We start from the raw sequence: 24,212 nt of genomic DNA, 5'->3' as shown, positions 1-24,212 counted from the left end.
ACCTCTACTACCACCACCACTACTACTACTATTACTACTACTACTACTACTACTACTACTCCTACTACCACTACTACTACCACCACCACCACCACCACTACTACTATTAGAAAATGGTAGTGCCTTCTGAAGAAATGGGGAAGTTTTTAAGAGGGGCAGGTTTGGGGAGGAAAGACAATGAATTTGGTTTTGAACATACTGAGTTCAGAACTGCTTGTATTCCAAGGGTAGTCAGTGGGTTAACATGGTGTTCCCTGGGTATGGACAGCAGGGTGCAAGTATATTGCCCTCTTGGAGTCTTCCAATTTTACCCAGATTTAGGATTAACATCTATTTTGCTGCTCAGTTTTAGAGAGACTGGAATGTGTCTGTTGGTATGATTCCCAGTGGGAGTAGGTCTCGGGTTTATTTAGTTAGTGAATTTTTTTTTAAGCTGAGAAGCTGCTGTTGGACATCAGCTGCTGGTGTGAATGCTAAAGGAGTCTCGGGTTCTGATCAGATGAGGATGATCCTGTGGTCATGTGGTCATGAGGAAACCCTTAGTGTGAGATAAATAGGGAAGGCCATCAGGAAGCTCTAGGGGACTTGCAAATGTCATTACTGAAATTATACTCCAAGTCTTTATTCCAGCCTTACATAGGTTAAAATCTCCCATCTGGCAAAAGATTTCCTTTTATTCTCCCCAGCCTCCTTAGGGTCAGACAGTAGAGATTGAAGGTAGACACAACCAGATCCAGAGTTCTGTTTTGACTTGCAGTAAAACTTATAACTCTTCACAGCCTAATTTCTCTAAAGTCTAGTATAGCAGTCTTCATTCGAGGTCTGGGATAATTTGCACGGAAGGAAGGAAGGAATGAAGGAAGAAAGAAAGAAAGAAAACATTTATTAAGGGCCTGCTACATGCCAGGCACCGTGCTAAGTGCTTTACAAATATTATCTCATTTGATCCTCACAACAACCCTGGGAGGTAGGTGCTATTATTTCCCCCATTTTACAGATGAGGAAACTGAGGCAGACAGGTCATGTGACTTGCCCAGAATCACATAGCCAGTAGGTGTGTGAGGCTGGCTTTGAACTTAGGTCTTCCTGACTCCAGACCCAGAGTCCTATCTACTGCACCACCCATTGCGTGGCACTTCATTGGGGATATTGGGCTCTCTGACACACAAACCTGTCTTTTTTTTTTTTTTAACACATTTTCCCAATAATATTTTGTGTTAGATTATTTATCCATGAGGATGTCTGAAGACTCAAAGTTGTAGGTGACCCCAAAGGGCATTGAAATGACACACAGTGGGTGGAAGTAGATTGTAACACATTTCCAAGCATGACTTATACACAAAAGTAGTATTGTAAGGATGTTATCTAGGAAGTATATTTTTAGAAAAGGAAATAGGTTGCTTATATGGCAGGAGGGCAATAATACCTGGACATCCTGCTTGTTTCACTAGTATCCATGAAATGTAAAAAGGACCCAAAAGAAAGGCCTACAGTACATTGGGTAGATTGTCTGCAAGGGATCTGTGGGAAGATACGGATAAGAATTGCACAGGAAGAGATGGAATGGGTCAGTTGCAATCTTTACCAAGGGAGAGTCTACTCTAGCCACTTCAGTAAGATCATGCAAGTAAGGCGTAGGATGTAAAATCTTAGATTTCCTCCACTTTCACTCTAGTTCCAAGTGTACATATGGCAAAAAGTAGAATCCAGTCCTTGGATTCTATTATTGTTATTGTTTAGTCATTTCAGTTGTGTCTGATTCTTCATGATCCCATTGGGGATTTTCTTGGCAGAGATACTGGAGTGGTTTGCTGTTTTCTTCTCCAGCTCATTTTACAGATGAGGAAACTGAGGCAAAACAAGGTAAAGTGACTTGCCCAGGGTCACACAGCTAGTAAGTGCCTGAGACTGGATTTGAACTCAGGAAGATGAGTCTTCCTGACTTCAGGTCCTGCACTCTTTTCATGTAGATTCTACCAAACCAAGCTTCACTTGGGCAACTAGGTGGTGCAGTGGGTAGAGCACCGGGCCTGCAATCAAGAAGACTTGAGATACCTCCTGTGTAACCCTGGGCAAGTCACTTCACCCTGTGTATGCCTCAGTTTCCTCATTTGTAAAATGAGCTGGAGAAGAAAATGACAAACCACTCCAGTACCTTTGCCAAGAAAACCCCAAGTGGGGTCACCAAGAGTCAGACGTGACTAAAACGACTGAACAGCAACTAAACTGAGCTCCAAGTTTGCAGCCAGTGATATATATGCTTGGGTCAGCTGAATACAGTCACCTTGAGGCAGATTTTGGGAGCAAGACTAAGCGTTATCCTTTCGTTAATGCATCAGCCAAGATCTTAAAAAAAAAACAGGACAGATTCTGAGTATCTTGGTTTTATCTCTAGCTTGAGTAGGCACAAGGAGATGGAGTTGGAAAGTATGTCCTTAGCTGTCCTGGTGGAGAGGTAACCTTTTTGCTGCCAGTAGTGACTGTGGCCTTAGATCACTGTGAATTACTGTGATAGCCTGTTAGCTAGCCAATAGGGAGGCAACATGATATAATGGAGTCCAAGGATCCCGGTTCAGATTCTGTTTACTAGCAGTGTGACTTGGGCAAGTCACTTAACTTCCTTTGGCCTCAGTTTCCTCACCTGTAAAATGAGAGGGCTGGACTAGATGGCTCAAAGGCCTCCTTGAGCATTTAATTTATGATCATCCTATGTTTCCTTGCCATTCCTTTTGACTTGGTCTTGATGCAACAATCTTGCAGTTGGTAGGAGTCTAGTGGCAGTCCATTCTTGTGGGTGGTCTGGGTGGGTCATAGCTTCTCAGAGAATCACTTGTGTCCAGCTAACCTTGGAGACTTGGAGAGGAGCACCCAGGGGTTTGTCTGGCTTCCCTGCACTTGAGAAAAATCACTAACACTTTGGCCTCACGTAATTTTGTTATCTTCTTTCCAGAGAGATTGCAAATGGGGGAAGAATCATTATAGAAATTGATGACAGAGTGGCCAAAATAAAGAATTTAAAGGTAAGATTAGGATTTTTTTCCTAGTTCTTTTTTTCTAATTGTGGTGAAATTTGTGTCGTGTTGGTAAAAACGTGGTAAAATTCGTGTTGTTTCAGGAGCTTTTGAGCTGAGGGAGTGTGTGTTCTGGGGACGTCTGGGAGGGTTGGAGTTGGTCCAGTGGCTTGGTGTATTGGGGAAGAGGGAGAAGACCTTGAGCCAGCAATACAGCAAATATAAAAATGAAACAGGAAGGACAGACTGGGGATATGCTCTCACAGGCACAAGTTCCTCAAAAGAGGTAGCTGTTTTGAAAATGTGGACTGCAGCTCCCTGGAAGATAAATATGAAGGATATCCCACCTCCCCTCCACCCCTGCTTCGCTCCCAAGGGACCAGTTTCTGTGTTAATCATTTGACCAGGATCGGGATTTCAGCTTAGTAATTGATATTGATCCTCATGTCACAATCTTACAATCCATTTCTGTGGATGGTCTCGGGGAAGGGATGGGATATCTGAATTGTTATCCCTTTATTTGAGAGCACTAGTATGGGGGTCTTCAGGACCCAGAAGAGAGTTATTAGCCTGAGTCTGGTGCATCTTCCTCCCAGGCTCTGGCTCAGTTTTGAGTTAGTGGGGACAAGCATAAGGATACTTCCTTCCCTTCCCTTTGGCTGGTTTCCTTTCTCCCCTTCCCCAACTTTTTTCACTTAGATTCTTCGGGGGTGGGTGGAAGGGAGAGGGTAAGAGAGGGTGGTATGGAATGGGGAGGGTAAGAGTCCCAGAAAGCACAGATAGGCAATATTTGAAATTGGTCTTGTGACTGGATATCCTGGGCATCTGTCCCTCAAGTGGTACTCTATCCCTGGAGGCCAAGGGAGCAGATTGCCATCATTACCAGCTTATGAGCCCCACAGATGCATTGGCTCCCTAGTTAAGCCTGTGATGGGATCCTTTTCCTATTGGCATGGCGTTCCTCTGCTAAGAGATAAATGGCCTGTGAGCTTGCCAGACTCTTGAGGGGAGCTCCATGGGACAGAGTCACCCTTTATTCCCTGCTGTGTCTTTGTTTATAGCTCGAGTTGCCTAATTACTTCAGCTGTTTTGTTCAGAGAGCTCATATTTTTGGTTCCTAAGGACGAATCTTGGCCAAGATCAGAACCTTATCCCTTTAACCACCTCCCTGGCTGGGTGCTTGCCTGAGGCCAGACAGATTTTATTCCTATAGACTCCATTATTCGAAATTGATGTCTAATTGCTTGTAAGTACATAGTGCCTGGTGCCAGAGACAAACTGTTTGCCTGCAGCCTCAACCTAAGTTACTTGAGGGCAGTGACTCTTTGTAATAGGATCGTAGATTTAGGGTTGGAAGACACCTTAGATAGAGACCACTGAATCTAACCCTCATGCAACTAATAAATGTTTGAGGTAGGATTCAGATTCAGGTCTTCCTAATTCCAAGCCCCCTGTTCTATCCTATGTACCACTTGGATGCTTAATTTTTGTCTTTGTATCTTTAGTATCAATGCCTGGTATACAATAGGTGCTTAACAAATACTTAATGATTAATGATCTGCTATGAATAAAATCTCACTCCCCAGTTCCTAATGGAGGCCAGTTCAGTCATTTCCCTCTCCTAGGAGATTGGGTCTGAACTGGGGCAGGTTTGGAGAGTTGAGTGAGTCCCAGGACTCCAGAAGCACAGGCTGTAGTTTACCTTCTGGGTGGGTGGATTGGTTCTGATTCTTGCTTCTAATCCCAGTTTTTAATTTACTTGGGTTGGAAGAATCTCCCTTGGAACCTTAAAAAGAGCATGATGAAGTCATTGCATAGTGGAGAGCCCCCTGTAGCAGGACAGCCGACTCACTCTCAGAGATCTGCAGCCCATCTTATTGGGAAAAATTGAATGTGTAGGTGTTCAGGATGGGGGTCCTTCCAACTCTTTCTTTTCCTGGAAGGAAAGTGGGCAAATTGGCCCCAGAGTTGGGGTGGAGGCAGATAAGTAGTTGTACTTGACAAATGAGGTGGGAGGGAATCAGTTCTGTCATAAACATGGCCATGGTCAGTTCAGGGCTCCTTGGCCATAACAAGGGGTCATGTTGACTAGTAGCAGGAACTGTGATAACTCCCCGCTACGTCCTTGTATTGTCTATAGGTGGACAGCCGGCCAGATGGCCCTGGAGGCTCAAGGGAGAAAGTTGTGGCCTTTGGCTTTGATTACTGCTACTGGTCAGTCAACCCAGAGGACCCCCAGTATGCATCCCAGGATGTGGTGAGTATGAGCTGTCCAACTTTTCTCCTCTCAGCCTCGTTTCTCATCCCTTGACTGTTGCTTAGTGGGAAATGTTGAGATTCTATCTATGCTAATGTACTGATAACATTTCAGCAGATGTGGCAGTAGTGGTTGGGGAGGGGCTCACAGAGTGACTCATTGAGAAGATGAAAAGAGGATCCTTGGCCTAGGAAAGAAGCAAGGTTTAGGAACTTGGCTGTTACTGGTTTAGTCTTCCAGCTGGGTACAAGTTAGACTAGGTGGCATCTTGTATATGTTGTTTTTCCTACATAGAATGTAAGCTTCAGTGTAAGCTTCTTGAAGGCAAGAACTATTTCATTTTTATTCTTGAATCTCTGGCTCCAAGAATAGTACCTAGCACACAGTTGGTGCTTAATAAGTGCTTGTTGATTGCTTTGCCAAGGAACAGTCTGGATCGGCTTGCCTCCTGTGTGGCCTTGAGTTGTACACAAGGCACAGACATCTGCATCCTTAGGTTCTTGTCTGAATTCTTTTTTTTTTTTTTTTAAGTGAGGCAGTTGGGGTTAAGTGACTTGCCCAAGGTCACACAGCTAGTACATGTCAAGTGTTGGGTCTGAGGCCAGATTTGAGCTCAGGTCCTCCTGACTTCAGGGCCGGTGCTCTATCCACTGCGCCACCTAGCTGCCCCTTCTTGTCTGAATTCTTGGGATGAGTGTAAGAGGTCTGGTATAAGTGTGATCTGGCAGCCTGGGGCTCTGCTAGTATGATGCTGTTGATCATGTAATGTTTTGAGTTTGAAGAGGACCAGTCAGAGTTTGGCTAAAAGTAGCAATTGATTCTGTGTCACTTGGGTGGGCCGAATGGGTAGGCAGCCAGTGCCCCATTGATGTGGTCTCTCAGGGCATCTCCAAGATCCTACTAAAGGCAGGTCTGAGTGTATGGGCTCATTGTAATAAGTAGGTCATTGAAGTACTCTTATGTGTAGGAGCTGTATTATTTTCTAAGCCCAGAGTAGTGGTTAGCTTAGTTAATGGAGTAACTGTTAAATAATGCCAAAATTCAATGGTGGTCTGTAGCCAGCATGTACTGGCACTTGAGAGCTGATTGTTAAAATTTCAGCATGAGCATTTACACCTCAGAAATCTGTAAATGGGGCAAATCACGATTTATTGTTTTGTTGATTGTCTAGATTTAAGAGAGTGGAGAAGATGTTAATAATAAAGATGAAATTTAAGAAGGCATTGGGCGTACATTTTTCCCTTGGAGAGCCGGTTGTTAAACATTTGCCAGTATGTCACTGCCAAAATCACATATCTAGTACTATCGTGGGCAGTTAGTTCCATTCTCTTTGGTAGACACAAATTTCACCTTTGCCAAACAACAAATGCGAGCTTGATCATGAAGTGGACCATGTGAGAGAGTGTAGATGGAGATGTGCAAGTCCATTCCTATGTTGTTTCCCCTGATAGAAGCTACGCTCCCTGAGGACAGGGAGTGTCTTGCTTTTGTCTTTGTTATCTCCAGTGCATAGCAGAAGGTTTGGTACATAGTAAGTATTTAATAAATGTTTGTTGATTCGAAATGACCAATCATGATTCCAGAAGACCATGGAGTGGTGAACAGAGTCCTGGATTTGGACTCAGAAAAACCTGGTTTCACATCCTGCCTCAGACCCTAAATAGCTGTGTATTTTTGAGCAAGTCATTTAATCTTTCTCAGCCTCAATTTCTTCATTTGTAAAATGAAAGAGTAGGCTTATGATGGTCTCCAGGTCCCCTTCACAGTCTAAGATCCTGTGATCTCTAACACAGATAGGTTTTAGAGGTAAGATTTGAACCCAAGTCTTTGGAACCCATAGCCAGTGTTCCTTCAACTGTAACATGTTTTCTACTTTTGTGTCCACTTATAGTGCCTAGCACAATATCATGCACAAATATTTATTTGTTAAGTATCAATTTGGGCTCCTCACCAGCATCAACAAACTTATTAAATGCCTTATTAAATTAAACAAACTTATTAGTGCAGAGCACTTGCTGGAGGATGAGACAAAGACTGAATAAGACATGATCTCTCACCTCATGGAAATGGAGGAAGAAATAGTAACAGATAGATGTACGATGTTCCTGACCCTCTCCCCGTCCTTCTCCCCCCACCCACATTTTAATGCTCCTTTCCACTTTGAATTTATCAACCAATATTTATTAAGTGCTTGCCATTTGTCAGGCACTGTGCTATTTATCCTTGTATATGTCATACTGCCTTAATTAGAATATAAGCTCTTTGAGGGAAGGGTTATTTGATTTCTATCATTGAATCCCCTTTGCCTGGGACAATGGCTTGCACATAGTGAGAGCTAAATAAATCCTTGTTGAATTGAATTGAATCCTCTCCCCTTTCCTTTGGGAGCTGTTCCTATTCCTTTGCCCTCTTTTTCAGTCATTTTCCTTTATACCTCCCTTCTGAACCCTTCTTTGTTAGAAAGAAAAACATTAAGGAAAACCAACACAGTGACTATATCTGACAGTATTTATCTCATTATACATCCATGGTCCTCCTCCTTTCTACTGAGAGGAGACCGATAGGTTTCATTATCAGTTCTTCAGGACCAAGATAGAGATCAACTGCGCTTTAGTGTTGTTATAATGTATGTTGTTGGAGTCATTGTATGCATAATTCTCTTGGTTCCATGTTCTTTACTTTGCAACACTTAATACAAAAATGCCAGCATTTCTCTGAATTTCTCATATTTGTTGTTTCTCAAAGCACAGTAATATCCTGTGATATGTAACATAATCAGTTGTTCAGTTATTTTTCAGTCATGTCTTACTCTTTGTGACCCCTTTTGGAGTTTTCTTGGGAAAGATACTGGAATGGTTTACTGTTTCCTTCTCGAGCTCATCTTATAGATGAGAAAACTGAGGCAAACAGGGTTAAGTGACTTGCCCAGAGGCACAGAACTAGTAAGTGTCTGAGGCCGGATTTGAACTCATGAAGAGAAATCTTCCTGATTCCAAGCCCAGTGCTCTGTCCTCTTTACTACCTAGCTTTATGTGCCTGCTCTCAGAGAGCTCCCATTTTAATTGTTGGAGACCACACATAAAGGAGAGTTCAGTCACTGGAAGGTTGCAAAGGACCCAGGGGGTCTTTAGGGTACCATTGCAAGGAAGATGTCAGTGCTCATGCTGGCCTGGTGGGATCTGGTCATATGGGTGTCCAGCTGGGGCTATTGACGGTAAGGGTTCGGGATCTCAGATGATCCGCTCCACCCTCTGGTGCCTGGTGGTGGGATCTCAGCAGATGGTTTGTTCATCAGCCCTTCTCCACCTCTTTATTTTCATTAATTTCCTATTGGTTGGCTCTTTCTCCACTATCTACAAACATGACCATTTCTTTGAAAAACAACATAAAATCTTTCCCTTTACCCTACTGTCCTTTCAAGCTTTGACCCGATCTAATCACCCCTCCCTTTCTTTCACTACTAAACTAGAAAGAGTGGTCTAGCTTGTGTCCTCCACTTCCTGACCGCCCCCTTCACTCTTCGTCTCGTTGCAATCTGGAATCTTACTCTAACACTCTGAAAACTGCCTTCCCAAAGACTGCCAATGATTTCTTACTTGCTGGATCTGATGACTTTTTCAGCTGCTGCAGATGTGATTTACCACCCCCTCTTTTTGAATACTCTGTCCTCCATTGGCTTTCAAGACTATTTTTAAGTATCAAATCTTCCTCGATCTACACTCCCATGTTTCTAGAAGCTTGTGCCTCTGGACGTCTCCACTTGAACATCCTGCCAGCCCCTCAAACTCCACATGTCCCATCTGTATAGCACAATGGACAGACTTTGGAGTTAGGAGAGAAATGGGTTCAAATCCTTTCTCCCATACATATTCACTGTGTGACCCTGGAAAGTCACCTTACCTTTTCCAAACTTCAGTTTTCTCATCTGTAAAATGAGGTTGACACTTATAAAACCTACTCTACAGGGTTGCTTTAAGGATCAAATTAAGTTATGTTTGTAAGCAGCTTTGTAAACTTTACCATGATATGTGAATGTCAGCTGTTATTCTTATATAACATAATATACAATATTGTAATTACTCAATTCTCATCTTGTTCAGGTAGGTAGGAGGCATAGCAGATAGATAGAATGTTGTACTTGGAGTCAGGATGATTCAGATTCCAGTCCTACCTGAGATCTTAGTAGGTGTATGACCATGGGCAAGTCACTTAATCTGTCAGCCTCAATTCCCTCATCTGTAAAATAGACATAATAATGGCACCTTAATTATTTTTTTTAATAAGTCCAGGCTCCTAGGGTTGTCATGAGGACCCAATGTGATAAGATGTATTAAGCATTTTGGAAACCTTAAAGTGACATATAGGGGGCAGTAGATGGCACAGTGGATAGAGCACAGGCCCTGGAGTCAGGAGGACCTGAGTTCAAATCCAGCCTCAGACACTTAACACTTACTAGCTGTGTGACCTTGGGCAAGTCATTTAACCCCATTGCCTAGCCCCCTCCCCCAAAAAAGTGATATATAACTACTGGCTATTATTTTTATTGTTTAATTGGTAGAAATGATCTTGGGACAGATCAGTATCCTGCCGTTATTCAGCATTCTGTGGCCTATTGCAGAAGTGTATAAAATGACTGTTTTTTGTAACTGAGTAAAAGTATTGGAATATAATCTCATCTCTTGTGAGCTCACAGAAAGCCTGCTTTGGAACAATTTGAGTAGCAGACAGGATGATAAGGATGATGTATACTTCATCTAGGTCACTGTACACACACACACACACACACACACACACACACACACACACACACACACACACACACACACACACACACACACACACATAACTGTAGTATGGGAAACCTACAGAGTTCATCCCTAAATATATGCATAGGTTGGACAGATACTACAAATGGGCAATAAGCTGGGCCCAGAAGGAAACTTTTTCTTTCAATTAATTAATTTACTTTTAGTTTTCAACATTCACTTCCATAAGATTCTGAGTTCCAAATTTTCTCCATCTCTCTCCCCTCCCCCTTCTCCAAGACAGTGTGCAATCTGATATAGGCTCTATGTATACATTCATATTAAACATATTTCCACATTAGTCATGTTATGAAGGAAAAATTAGAACAAAAGGGAAAAACACGAGAAAGAAAAAAGCGACAACAAAATAGTATGCTTCGATCTGCGTTCAGACTCCATAATTCTTTTTCTGGATGTGGATAGCGTTTTCTATCGTGAGTCTTTTGGAATTGCCTTAAATCATTATGCTGCTGAGAAGAGCTAAGTCTATCAAAGTTGGTCATTGCACAGTGTTGCTTCTACCCTGTACAATGTTCTCTTGGTTCTGCTCACTTCACTCAACATCAGTTCATATAAGTCTTTCCAGGTTTTTCTGAAGTCTGCCTGCTCATCATTTCTTATAGCACAATAGTATTCCATTACATTCATATATCACAACTTGTTCAGCCATTCCCCAATTGATGGGCATCCCCTTAATTTCCAATTCTTGGCCACCACAAAAAGAGCTGCTATAAATATTTTTGTACATGTGGGCAGAAGGAAACTTTTTAATATACTTTATATTTCCTAGCATGTTGAATACAGTAGGATAGAATCACATTGAATGGTAGTAGGTTGGTAAGTAGACTGATAAGAAAGAAAGAAAGGAAGGCAGATAGATAAGTAGATAGATAGTTAGAAAGAAACATGCCCATGTTTCATCCTCTGAAGCCCTCACTTGATCCATCCATCTCCACCAGCTATTAGTCCTTATCTCTTCTCTCTTTTGTGGTTAAACTCCTTGAGAAAGCCATCTATAATCAATGCTTTAAACTTCTTTCTGTTTCACTCTACAGTCTGGTTTCTGTAAGTCACTATATTTTTAAAGTTTTCATTCCAAGCAGGTTGGAGATTCTGAATATTTGGTATAGTGACATCATTAAAAACATTGTTCTCAAGGGTGGTGTCTTTTGTTTTGTTTTGTTTTGTTTTTGATCAATGTTGTTTCCAGGAGATTATGGCTACAGTTTTGTAAGTGAAAATTCTGTTTCCAATCAAGTTTTTTTCCTTATTTCTTTTTAAAAAATTAATTATTTTTAGTTTTCAACATTCACTTTTATAAGATTTTGAGTTCTAAAAATTTCCCCCCTCCCTTTCCTTCTCCTTCCACAAGACAGCATGCAATTTGATATAGGCTATACATGTATGATCATCTTAAACATATTTCCAGATTAGTCATATTGTGAAAGAAGAATCAGGACAAAAGGGAAAAACCACAAGAAAGAAAAAAACAAAAAAAAAGAGCAAATAATATGCTTCAATCTGAATTTAGACTCTGTAGTTCTTTCTCTGGATGTGGATAGTATTTTCCATCATGGGTCTTTTTTTGCTTAATTCTTAAAGGGCATCTTTGTCTTATTGGGATTTGTTGTTTCTTATCTTTAGAAAGGTGATGAGATTCTGAAGCATCATTCCGGCCACTAGGTTGTGTATATGCTAGTTATCCAGTGGGTCCTAAATTTTAGTATACCTGCAAGTGATAAGTTGCACAGTTTCTACTCGTTCCTTGTGTAATTGGTGTTGATGAATAAATCTAGACTCCTTAAGGATCATCGTTCTATAATTTCAAGTGGCAGTGACCTGGCCTTGAATTGCTGCCATAAACCTTTTTTGTTTCTGTAAATATGTCTTCATGACTCAGCCATTAGTCTGACTTTCCTTTGTCAACATATTGTTGGTTGAGTTCCTGTAAATGTAACCCATGGAGGGTGTTTTGAGTTCACTCTTGAATCTTAACCATTTCATAGCCTGTAACTGAAGCGGGTAAGCCACTTTTGGTTATACTCAACACATCCAGTTGTTGTTTGGTTATTTTAGTTGTGGCTGACTCTTCGTGACCTCGCTTGGTGTTTTCTTGGCAGAGATACCGGATTGTTTATCCATTTCCTTTTCCAGCTCTTTTTACAGATAAGGAAACTGAGGCAAACAGGGTTAAGTGACTTGCCCAGGGTCACACGGCTAGTAAATATCTGAGGCTTGATTTGAACTCAGGAAGAAGAGTCTTACTGACTCCAGGCCTGGCGCTCTGTGCACTATGGCACCACCTAGCTGCCCCAGTATATCCAATAGTATGTACCTATTGTCAGCCTTTCATATTGCTTTGTGAAGTTTAGGCATCTGTTTTTTCCAGAAGTATTTCTCTAAATTTTAAATTTAAATTCATCATTTGTTCTGTGAATATCTATTGATCATCTTCCTCCTTTTTAACAAGGAGAAATGTTCGTCTTTCTATAACTGCCTTGAAGTTGTTGTTCGTATTATCTCATTCTTCTCATTTTTTTTTTTCAGTGAGGTTCAGATAGAAATGGTCCTGGGACAAGTCACTCTTCACCTATCATTATTTTATATTTAATGTTTTACAGATTGTTGCCCAGGTGAATCAAATAACAGTTTTTTGGTAGTTGAATAAAAATAGAGGGGTTAATAGATGGTGCAGTGAATAGAGCACTGGGTCTGTAATCAAGAAGACTTGAGTTCAAGTTCAGCATAAGATACTCTCTGTGTGACCGTGGGCAAGTCACTTTACCCTGTTTGCCTTAGTTTCTTCATCTGTAAAATGAACTGGAGAAGGACATAGCAAACTATTCCATAATCTCTGCCAAGTAAACCCCCAATGGGGTCATAAAGAGTTGGACACAACTGAAAAAAAAAAAACTAAATATACCCAAAACAACTGACTAAACTATGTGCCACTCACTGTGCCAAGACTTTATGAAAGACGAATGGCAAGGTAGCAGTTGATTTAAAAAAGATCTCAGAATTTTAGTGAATGGCAAACTCAATATGAACTGAATAGTGTGATGGAGAAGCAAGAATATTAATATGATTTTAGGTAGCATTTATAGAGACTCAGGAGTGTGTGTGAGATCTGTTATATTTAGTACATGTTAATTGTTATAATAATTATTATTTTAAATGTTATACTATTTCTCTATGAAGCTGTCTGACTTTAAGTAAAATTGTTAAATCTTTCTTGATGATTTTTAGAAATTATTAAGAATTATGTATATTATGTGAACTTCTGAAATTGGTATGGAAATCTCTGTGGCCTCAGAAGGTCTTGGGATTATATTCATCTGTTGCTAGAATATCCTGGAATTTCCCTCAGCATCTGAGGAAATTGTGGCCCAGAGCAGTCTAGCCATGGCCCTCTTACTCTGGAATGTCCTTCTGCAATGCCCACTCCACTTTCTCCTATTGGTGAGTTCTTCCAGGAGCTTCTATTTTGTGGAGTGGCCGAGGATGACCTGGCATCATTCTCCTCCTGGCCCAGTTCTGGACTTCCTCTGGACTTCAAAACAATGTAACAGTGAGGGGCAGCCAGGTGGCCCAGTGGATAGAGCACTGGCCTTGGAGTCAGGAGGACCTGACAGTTGACCTCAGACACTTGACGCTAGCAGTGTGACCCTGGGCAAGTCACTTAACCCCATTGCCTGGAGGAAAAAATAAAAAACAACGTAACAGAGTTAAAGTCGTAGTGATTACATTGTTTTCCAAATAAATACACAACAGGTCTTAACAAGCAAATGTTGGCAGGCGAGCATGTTGCACATTGTTGGGAAGTCCAGCATGCATCTGTAGGAATGTGTGTGTGTGATAACTTGTTTATAATACAATACTATGTGGTTACATGATGCGATATTGTGTCATCAAAATTTCAATGTGGAAAAACCCCACAAATTTACGTTACATTATTAACTTTAAGATGCATCATTAAAATATTTTATATATATTTTTGAAATGATGCCAATTTAAAAAAAAACGGTTAAAGAAAGTAGATTTCCAGGCAGGCACTGAGTAATTTTTTTTTGAAAAGGGGGTGGCAGGCCAAATAGGTTTGGGAACCTCTGGTTAGCACGGATGCTTGGTGCATAATAATACGTCCCTCCCTTCCTGCCTTCTCCTAGAGCTAGTAGGAACCTTAGAGGTCCTCTACTCCAAATTCTTCACTTTACAGATGAGGAAACTGAGTCCCAGATAGGTTAAGTCACTACTCAAGGCTCATAGAAATAGTGAGTGAGCCAGAGCTGGGATTCAGACTTAGGTCTCAGGGCTTTTTCTCCTCTGTCTCTTTGTTGTGATCCTCTTGTTTTTCCTGCAACGCTTACCACCTTGTAGGTGGTAAAATACATTAGAACCCAAATCTAGCAGCCTCTAGACCAATTTAAAGGTTAAAGTCTCTCTATTCGCTTTCTTTTATAATGTGAAGCTTTCTGCTTATAGCCATCCTTTGTCTGCAGAGGTGTGATATAACTGTGAGGCTACTCATATGTCTCAGTTATCCCTTCAACTTCCGGACTTTCCCCGTTGCGATTTCAGTGTATCGCTGGTTGGCATAAGAAATTAAATGGGGATTTTTGGGAGCTTTGTGGAAGCCTTAGACAAAGAAAAAATTTAGAAACCCAGAGATGCATAAAGTATGTGTATAGTATTATATATTATCAACATATTTTAACCTTTTAATACCATAATAATTCAGACTTCTTCTCTGGTACAAAGAGAAGGCCAAAAAATTTTACGGCGAATTTTCTGCCTTGCACTGACACCGCTCCCCTAAACCCCACCCCACCCCCAGTGTGGTAGGGATAACTGTATAAGGGTAAATATACTTTGGTCCTCACCGAAGGTCTCTTCTCTGACCTTTTGGGAAGTCCAGACAGGTTGGGGCTTGCCTTCTGGTTCCACATGTGAATGAGGTGGGAGGCTGTTTGAGTTTGTTGCCATTTGGCTGCCATCTTGGTGGGGGGAGGGTGCCTGGAGGGTGGTGGAATTGCAGTGTAGCCTTATGGGGCTGCCTTTAAGTTCGTTTGGGAATGAGAAGGAAGAGCGCTCTCATTAACATAACCATGGCCGCTTTAAAGTTCCCTGGCCTTAACAGAGAAGCAAGGGAGACAGATAGAAGCCCCGGGACGCACAGAGAAAGGATGCTGCTACAAGGTTGCCTCATGTATAAGTGGAATTAGTGTATAAATGCCAACCCTGGACATCTCAGGGGAAAAGACTGGAGGAAAAAAATAGAGAATCTAATAGTGACTCCTGAGGCCATGGGGAGGGGAAATTTATAAACAGGATTGTCCCTAATTTGAGATTTAATGGAAAGATCAAATAGAATCCAGGCAGGAAATCTGTTTTGAGAGATAAAACAAAGGTCTCTTGAGGTTTGTTTCAGCTGATTTAATTAACAGTCTGAGGCTTCCACCCTTTCAACTAGAAAGTCTGTATTATTCTTAATGAGCAAGGGGAGTTAAAGCAAGAACCTGGGAAGGAAGGGAACCCCCAAAACCCCGTGGGAGTGTGGAGTGTATGTCAGGGATTGCCTGATTGTAGTAGAGCCTATATCTTCTTTGTCAGATGTCAAGCATACCGCACCCTTCTCTTATTCTGTGGGAACATGGTCTGGGTTTTGTCCCTGAAGGCCTGATGCTTTAAGAGGAGCAGAATTTGGAATGTGCTTCTCCCCTAAGGAACATCTCCTAGTTGTTCCTTATGTTGGAAACATTGCCTCTTTATGCAGAAGGTGGAAGGGAAGCTGGAATCCCAGAAAGCAGAGCTCAGTACTTTCTCTTAAGTCCCACTGGATTAGAACTGGGGACTGCAGAAGAGTAGGGGGTGAAATAGGACTGAAGCTCTCAAATCATAGTAAATTATAATTGCATAAATATATAATCATAAATTAAATGGAGTTTACTTCTCCAGTCCGAAGGCAGCCCCTTTTCAATGAAGAGAAGAATTCTCTTGGGGAGTGGTGCCTCATGATATGGGTGGTGGTCTCTGACTTAAGTGATTGCTGGGTCTGTCATCCTGAAGCCAGAGGGAGAAGTAGGATGACTTAGATTTCATCCCATATCCCCTGATGTACATACAGGTAGCCTCAAACATCACGCAGTTAACTTTATAACTCCCTGAGAATAGTAAGAAATTCAAGCTCTCTAATTTTTCAGGCTAAGTGTGAACGCCTAATTCTATTCCAAGTTCTGTTCCAAGTTCCTCTTTGACTTAGCTCTTCGTCACTGGGACTATCCTCAATATGAGAAGAGCTATGTAATACTACCTGAGGAAGCACATTATTATTATGCCTTCTTGCGTCTGAGGCAGAGAGGTGGTGGACTGTAGGTGCTGAATCAGGTGTATATTTTTAAACGTGGCAAATTTGCTGATTTTTTTTTTGTTTGTTTAAATGTACTTTTTGTTACTAGGGAGGGTTCTCTTGGTGATGGGAGTAACTGGAAAGAGAAAATGACATTAAAATAATCAATAAATAATTTTAAAACAAGTAGAACATTGAACTAGAGCATCCAAGACATGGGAGAAGTTTTCTCTTTGGCCGTGGGAGAAGGGAGAAGATTTTGTATTGTAATTTTGGGAGTCTCAGGCTGTTGGCAGAATTGCCTATTGATGTGATTTTTGTTTTGTTTAGTTTTTTTTTGGTGTTGCCTCTTATACTATTATTATTATTATTATTGTTATTATTATTATTGTTGGTGAAGCAATTGGGGTTAAGTGACTTGCCCAGAGTCATACAGCTAGTGACTCTGTTATGTGTTATGTGAGTGTTATGTGTCTGAGGCCGAATTTGAACTCAGGTCCTCTTGCGTCCAAGGCTGGAGGGCTATCCACTGCGCCACCTAGCTGCCACCTAGCTGCCCCCTCTTATACTATTATTAAACTTGTTTTGTGAGGTTCAAACTTTTTTTCTTATATTTAGTTGTGTTCTAGGGTGATGCATCTGCAGAATTAGAGCAGGAGACTAAGTGGTATGCTGGAACCAGCTCTCGAGAGCTGATTATTAAATTTACCTTGTGAGCATTTATAGCTCAGAAATTAGCAAATGCTACTAGGGCTTGATTTATTCTTTTGATGATTGTCTGGACTTTAGGAAGTGATGGAGAAAATGTTAATAATGAAGATTAAACTTAAAAATATGTTATGCATACTTTTTTTTTGGTTGGCTGGTTGTTGAACATGTACCAGCACAACCCTGAGGATTCATTCTCCCTGCTTCGTCTACTGGGCCACCTCAAAGAACTCTGCAGTTATCTGTGAGTAACACTGAAGAGGTCCAGGTTTCTAGCCTGGAGGATAAAAAAGAATTAGAAAAAGAGAGGAAGAATGGAAAAGAAAAGGTGATTGGCAGCAGCAGGGTGGCAGTGGGAGAAATATAGGGAGGAAGATTATTATTCTATGAGAAAATAAGTTAGAAGAATGAAGGAAAGGACAGAGAAGTGAAAGAAATACATTGCAGCTATGGGTTAGAAGATGACTGCCAGCAAGCCCAGATGTTATCCAGGGGCATCAGTGCTATAGATTGCTTCTTTCTAAAGTAGACCGCTGTTCTAGATCCTGGTTCTTGTCATCTTTCTTTGTTTACCTTCTCATATCATCAGCTTCTGTGAATTCCATTTTCATCTCTATGTAGATGCTCCCACTCACATTGACATATCCAGTCTCTTCTGAGCTTGAGCTGTCTCTATTGGATATGTCCAACTGGATGTCCCCTATAGGCACCTCAAGCTCAACATGTCCAAAATGACCCTCATCTTTTTTGTAAAATCAGCTGTTCTTCTGAACTTACCTCTTTCTGTCGAGTGTACCACCATCCTTTTGGTCACCCAGATTGAAGGGTCATCCTCAGTTCTTCCCTCTTCCTCACCCTCATCCAGTCAGTTACCATCTCTTGGCTTTTCTACCATCACATCTCTTAGATCTGTCCCCTTTTCTCTACTCTGTCTAGTTCAGGATCTCATCACTTCTCTGCAGTAGGCTCCTATTTTTTCTTCCTTCCTCAGATCTCTTCCCTTTCCCTTCCCAACGTCACACAGCTGCCAAAGGGATATTCCTAAAGCATTGACATGACCATACTACTCCTCTCCTCAAAAATGCCAGTGGCTGAATATTGCCTGTAGAATAAAATACAAACTCTTATGCCTCGCGTATAGAGAACCCTTTGCCATCTGGCTCCAGCCTTCTTTTCCAAGCTTATACATAGCTTCCCTTAACACACTCTCATTTAAAATTCTTCTTGTTGTTCGTCATGTACAACATTTTATCTGCCTCCTGCAAACCTGTTATGTGCTCCCTCTTCTACTGTACCTCTTGTTATCCCCCCAACCATCTTCTCCCTTCAAGGTTAAGCTTCAATACCGCCTCTTTCTTTCTTTCTCTTTCTTTCTTTTTCTTTCTTTCTTTCTCTCTCCCTTTCTTTCTTTCCTTCCTTCTTTCTTTCTTTTCTTTCTTTGCAGTCAAGGTTAAGTGACTTGCCCAGGTCACACAGCTACTCAGTGTCTCAGGTCACATTTGAATTCGGGTCCTGACTCCAAGGCTGGTGACTTCACTGCCCCACCTAGCTGCCCCACCTTTTTCCAGGGGTCTGCTTTCCTGATTCTCCCAATTGTCAGTTCTTCCCCTAACCCACAATCACAATAACTATTTGAGACTAAATAATTTCTTCCAATGAAAAGTTTAAAAAATGAAGATTTTTATGTATCTAATATCACCCTTCACCCAAGTTTTGATGAATATGATTATATATTTACTTTCTCTATTCTCTAATAATCTATGAACATGTTGTATCCCTCCAGCATAATGTAAACTACTCACAAGCAGGGGCTGTGTCACTTTTGTCTTTGGGTCCCTTGTGCTTAGCTCAGTGCATGGCATATAGGCTATTCATGACTACTTATTGGTTGATTGATGGTTTAAATTTATGATTAATCTTTGGGCTTCCTGTGTGTCTGTATCCCTCTGTGTAACTTCCTACTTACTTAGTCAAAGAGCTGGACCAATTTACTTCAGGCTTTAGGCCTGTGTTTGCCTGCGACTCCTTTAATTGGAGAGAAAGGGAAAACTGTGAAATAGGCATCACTTGGGCCTTGCTATGACTGTTGTAATCACCGCACAGAAAGAGACAAAGCATACACACACACTCACACACACACACATACATATATACACATAAACACACACATATATATACATACATACATACACACACACACACACACACACACACACACACACACACAAATACTGGGCTTGACTGGAAAAATCCCTATTTTATATCTGGTTGTACTTCCTTCTCAGCCCAGCACGTGGTACTTGGAAAACCAACCTCCCTCCCCTCCTCCCAGTCAGGAGCATCTGTTGGAGAGGGAGCCTTCTGCTCAAGCTCATTGTGTTTGGGTGATTATGTGTTTGTAAAACTTTCCATGAGAAGGACTAGGCCCAACTCTACGCCCATGGGGCTGTTAAGCAGTCACTCAAAACAAGGGCAGATTGAGTCAACACAAACCGTATCCTGGAACAAAAAGCTGCCGGGTCCTTTGTGAAAGCTGGTCGCTACTGTTCTCTAGGGATTTTTTATTGAAAAAACAGTCAGACTTTTGGCAAAAACACAGCACCTACATGATTTGTTGTTGTTCTAGATAAAAATCTGTGGGAGTGAGATTTCTTCCTCCACACCCCCTCATCCAAAACTGAAATGATATTGATAAGGTGTTTATGCTGGTTGCTGTTTTAACCTTGTATTAGCTCATATGGTGCATTGAACAACATTCAAAGAATGTACCGCTTCCTCAACTCAAAGAATAGTATGTGTGTGTGTGTGTGTGTGTGTGCGTGCATTCCTGCCTGCCTGCCTCTGTTGGTCTCTCCCTTCCCTTCCTCCTTTAGAGACCATCACTAGAGTACTCTCTCTAGTGTTGAACTCTGCAACCTGAGAAGGACATCAACCCACTATGAGGCAAATACCCCAATGAGGCCACTGACAGAATTATAGATCCTACAAATACCAAAATATTCATAGCAGCAGAGTTTTTGTGGTAGCAAAGACCTAGAAACAAAGTGGGTGCACTTGCCTGGAAGATGGCTGAACAAATCGTGGAATGGAAATGTAAGGGAGTTTTGTGACCCCATAAGATAGGACAGATTAGGTAGGATTCAGAGAAGACTTGTAGGAACCAGTGAAGAACAAGAAAAGTAGAAATTGTCTCTTTCTTTCCTCTGGTCTCTGATGAGGAGGTAACTCTTCTGACCAAGACCATCCCCTCTGCATTGTACCCTTGATCCAATTTCCTCATGTCTTCAACATATGGTCCCCGTGCTTTTTGATTTTCTTAGTCTTTTCATCTCTCCGTTTGAGGATAGTTGTGGAAGAAATAGGATGAAATTGTCTTGGACAGCATGCAGCATACTTGTGAGTAGGAATTGCCCACAGTTGTGTAGTACTTGATTCTCAAGTTATTTCTTTGCAATAACCCTGTGAAGTAGCTCATGCAAAATTTTTTTTTTTGGGTGAAGCAGTCAGGGTTAAGTGACTTGCCCAAGGTCACACAGCTAGTAGATTTCAAGTGTCTGAGGTCGAATTTGAGCTCAGGTCCTCCTGACTCCAAGGCAGAAGCTCTATCTAGTGGCCCCTTCATGCAATTGTTTTTAATCCTATGGTTTTTTTTTTTTTTAAATGGAGAAGATAACTGAAGCTATTAAAGGAGTGCTGTGTAAATACTATTGGTTCTTTCCAACCTGGGTTGGCTGCCTACCAACCCAATGAATTATGGCTCCTCCCTGCAGCAGTTGGAATGAGGGCTCTCTGTATGAGTTGGAGGATTTCTGAAGGTAGAGGGAGCTGATCATTTCAATTCTTACATATAGTAGCAAATGCCTCTCTAAATGAGCGACTATAGGTGACCCAGTGTCTTCAATATAGAGAGGAAAAGGAGAAAGCCCATGCACAAGATCATGCATCCAAAAGAGATTTATTAGGAGAATGGAAGAGGCTCGCTGGAGTCCTCCAGATCTGTGTTCCTGTTAGGGCGATGCTGTGGTCGCTCCCTTAAAAATGGCTTTTTTCGTTTTATATATGATCACATTCCTTGGCCAGTCTTCATGTCTTTTGTTTTGCATTGGACTTTAATGACTCTGGAGGGGAGAGAGAGCCTGAGGACTTTGTGCATCTCTGCCTCACTTAAGTCCAGTTCATGTGCAAGTCAAGACATCGCCCTCGCGATGTCGTTGGTCCTCTTCAAGAGTGAAGGAGCAACAACAACAATAACAATAACAATTAGGAAGTAAAGAAGGAAAAAAAGCATTAAGCATCTATTTGCAAGGCACTGTGTTAAGCACTTTACAGATATTATTTCATTTGATCCTTGCAACAACCCTAGGAGGTGGGTACTATTATTAACCCCATTTAAGCATTGAGGAAACTGAGGTAAACAAAGGTTAAGTGACTTGCCCAGGGTCACACAACTAATAAGTATCTGAGGCTGAATTTGAACCTGGGTCTTCCTGACCCTAGGCCCAGTGCTCTATTCACTGAGCCATATAGCTGCCTCTAGACAGCTGAGGAAAGTCTCATATCTGACACTAGTTTCTTTTCAGGTGAGTTGCTTCCAGTTTTGTTTGTTGGAATCTTTGAGAGCAGTAATCGGTTCAAGGTCATGAGAACATAGAACTATAATACTTCCCATTTTAATCAAGGTTTGCCAAGAACTTTAATGTGACTGATTTATCTATGATCTTGGGTGCTGTGGACCAACTGGGCCCGGATGGACACTTATCTGTGAAGTTAAAATTAGGAAAACAGAGGAAGACCTTCTGGCTGGTTTCCAGGGTGAATGCAATAAACAATTAAAATTACATAATTATATGGGATAATAGCTAATTATGTAAACATGCATCTTACTTGACTGTTCTGTCTCTTGCCTGGACAGTCCTAGGAAAATGGTGTTGGGTTGTTTGTAAGTGATCATCAGAGTTGCCACGTTGAGGTTCTTATGACTTTTTCCCTCAGGATAGTACATAGGGTTGCTAACTCAGATTCTTTAGAGATGAGGGGAATTAACTTCCAGTACCCAATGATCCCAGCGAGGGTAGATAAACCTGTATTATTAATGTAGTTATGTATGAATATATGTATGCATATATATGTTTTCTAGTAAGCAATATCAATCCTAAAGAAAGAATGATACTCGCTCTTAGAAATTTTTAAAAAAAATTTGAACTTAATACCAAGTAAAATCAGCAGTTCCATATACATAGTAGAACAGAGGAAGGAGGAACAGAGGAATGTAACTACGAATATTTGTTATGTACAGCTTGCTTTTGCCTTAAAATATATAATAAATTTAACATGTTACAGAATTCTTAAATGCAAACATTTTATGCATGTAAGAGTCACAGAAACCACAAACCAGGCTCTATGAAATCAATTGCAGTTTAAAGGGCTCTATAATTTGAGACCAAGTATCTCCCATTCTTAAAAAACCCTTACTATACTCTATCAACTTCTCAAGTGATCCCTCCCCCCTTCCACAGCCAAACTGCTAGAAAAAGCTGTCTGCTCTCATTGCCTTCATTTCCTTTCCTGTCATTTTTAAACCTTTTGCATTCTGGCTTCTACCTTCATCTCTCAACTGAAACTGCTTCTTCAAAGTTACTAATGACCATTTAACTGCCAAATCTGATGGCCCTTTCTCAGTCCTCATCTTTCTCACTCTCTCTGTAGCATTTGAAATAGTTAACCACTCTCTGCTCTCTAGGTTTCCATGACATTTCTTTCTTTCTTTTTTTTTTGGGGTTCTCCTCTTACTTGTCCTATCCCTTCTTCTCAGTCCCCTTTGTTGTTCATCATTTGTACCATACCCTCCCCACCCAACTACACGTGTATCCTGAGACTCTGTCCTGGGTTCTTCTCTCTCTCAACTTTTGACTCAGTCAGATTTAATTATTGCCCCATGTAGATGACTTAACAAATCAATATATCCAATCTATCAATATATAATCTCTTTCTTGAACTACACTGCTTCTGTAGCTTTCTCTTGAACGTTTCAGACTTGATGTGTAATAGACATTTCCAATTCAACAAACAATTCATCTTCCCCCACTTCCCTAAATTTTTTCTTTGTGTCGCTCTTTTGGTTGAGGGTACCACCATCCTTTCAGTCATCCAGTTATGAAAGTGTGGCTTTATCCTCCACTTCTCACTCTCTTGTACATTATACTTCTCATTCTCCCGCATGCTACGTAGCCAATTAGTTGCCATTTAATAGCTAGCATTTTTTTTTGTTGGTGAGGCAATTGGGATTAAGTGACTTGCCCAGGGTCACAAATAGCTAGCATTTCTGTAGTGCTTTTATATTTGCAAAGGACCTTATAAATATTATCTCATTTTTATCCTCACAACAACCCTGGGAGATAGGTACTGTTATTTCTACTTTACAAATGAGAAAACTGAGGCAGAAGAAGGTCAATTGACTTGCTTAGAATCACACAATTTTTAAATATCTGAGGCTGGATTTGAACTCATGTCTTCCTGACTCAAGGTTCAGTGCTCTATCCACTGAGCAACCTAGCTGCCTCTTTTGTTGTCTCTTCTACGACGTCTTTCCCATCAGCTGCCTTTTCTCCACTCACATAAGACACATGACACTTGAAGCATCTTATAGCTAAAGTTTAGGGGGACCTCAGAGGTTGCAGAGCCCAACCCACTTATTTTACAGAAGAAAAAATGGAGGTGAAGTGATTTGCTCAAGATCACACAGGTGGCTAAGTATTAAAGGTGAGATTTGAACCCAGGTATGTTTCTAAAATGAATGCTCTTTACTCTGTAGCTCTTTCTTCCAAGGCAGCTGGATGGTACAGTGGATAGAATGCTGGGCCTGGAGTCAGGAAGCCTTGAATTCAAATTTGGCCCCAGGCATTTATTAGCTGTGGGACTCTGGGCAAGTCACTTAATCTGGACTAGGGGGTGTCTGTCATGGTGGGGCAAATACTGAGAGGCTTAAATGACTGGTCTCACAGCTACCGAGTGTGAAAGGAATGGCTTAAACCCAAGTCTTTTTGATTTCCAGAGGTCGAGATTATGGAAATCAAGATTATGTCATT

At 41.2% G+C, this 24,212-nt stretch overlaps 1 protein-coding gene across 1 annotated transcript in view; it reads left to right on the top strand.

The window, feature by feature from the left end:
• The window catches only part of STARD9 (StAR related lipid transfer domain containing 9), a 131,476-nt gene that overhangs the window by 14,009 nt on the left and 93,255 nt on the right, over nucleotides 1-24,212 (top strand). The window contains exons 2-3 of the mRNA XM_027869953.1: nucleotides 2,951-3,020; nucleotides 5,152-5,268. Of these exons, the coding sequence (XP_027725754.1) occupies nucleotides 2,951-3,020; nucleotides 5,152-5,268 (187 nt within the window). The remainder of the gene's footprint in view (nucleotides 1-2,950; nucleotides 3,021-5,151; nucleotides 5,269-24,212) is intronic.

This window comes from Vombatus ursinus, unplaced genomic scaffold (assembly GCF_900497805.2).
Source record: "Vombatus ursinus unplaced genomic scaffold, bare-nosed wombat genome assembly UNPS02014794.1, whole genome shotgun sequence".
Taxonomy (NCBI): Eukaryota; Metazoa; Chordata; class Mammalia; order Diprotodontia; family Vombatidae; genus Vombatus; species Vombatus ursinus.
This window is presented reverse-complemented; position numbering and strand designations above follow the sequence as displayed.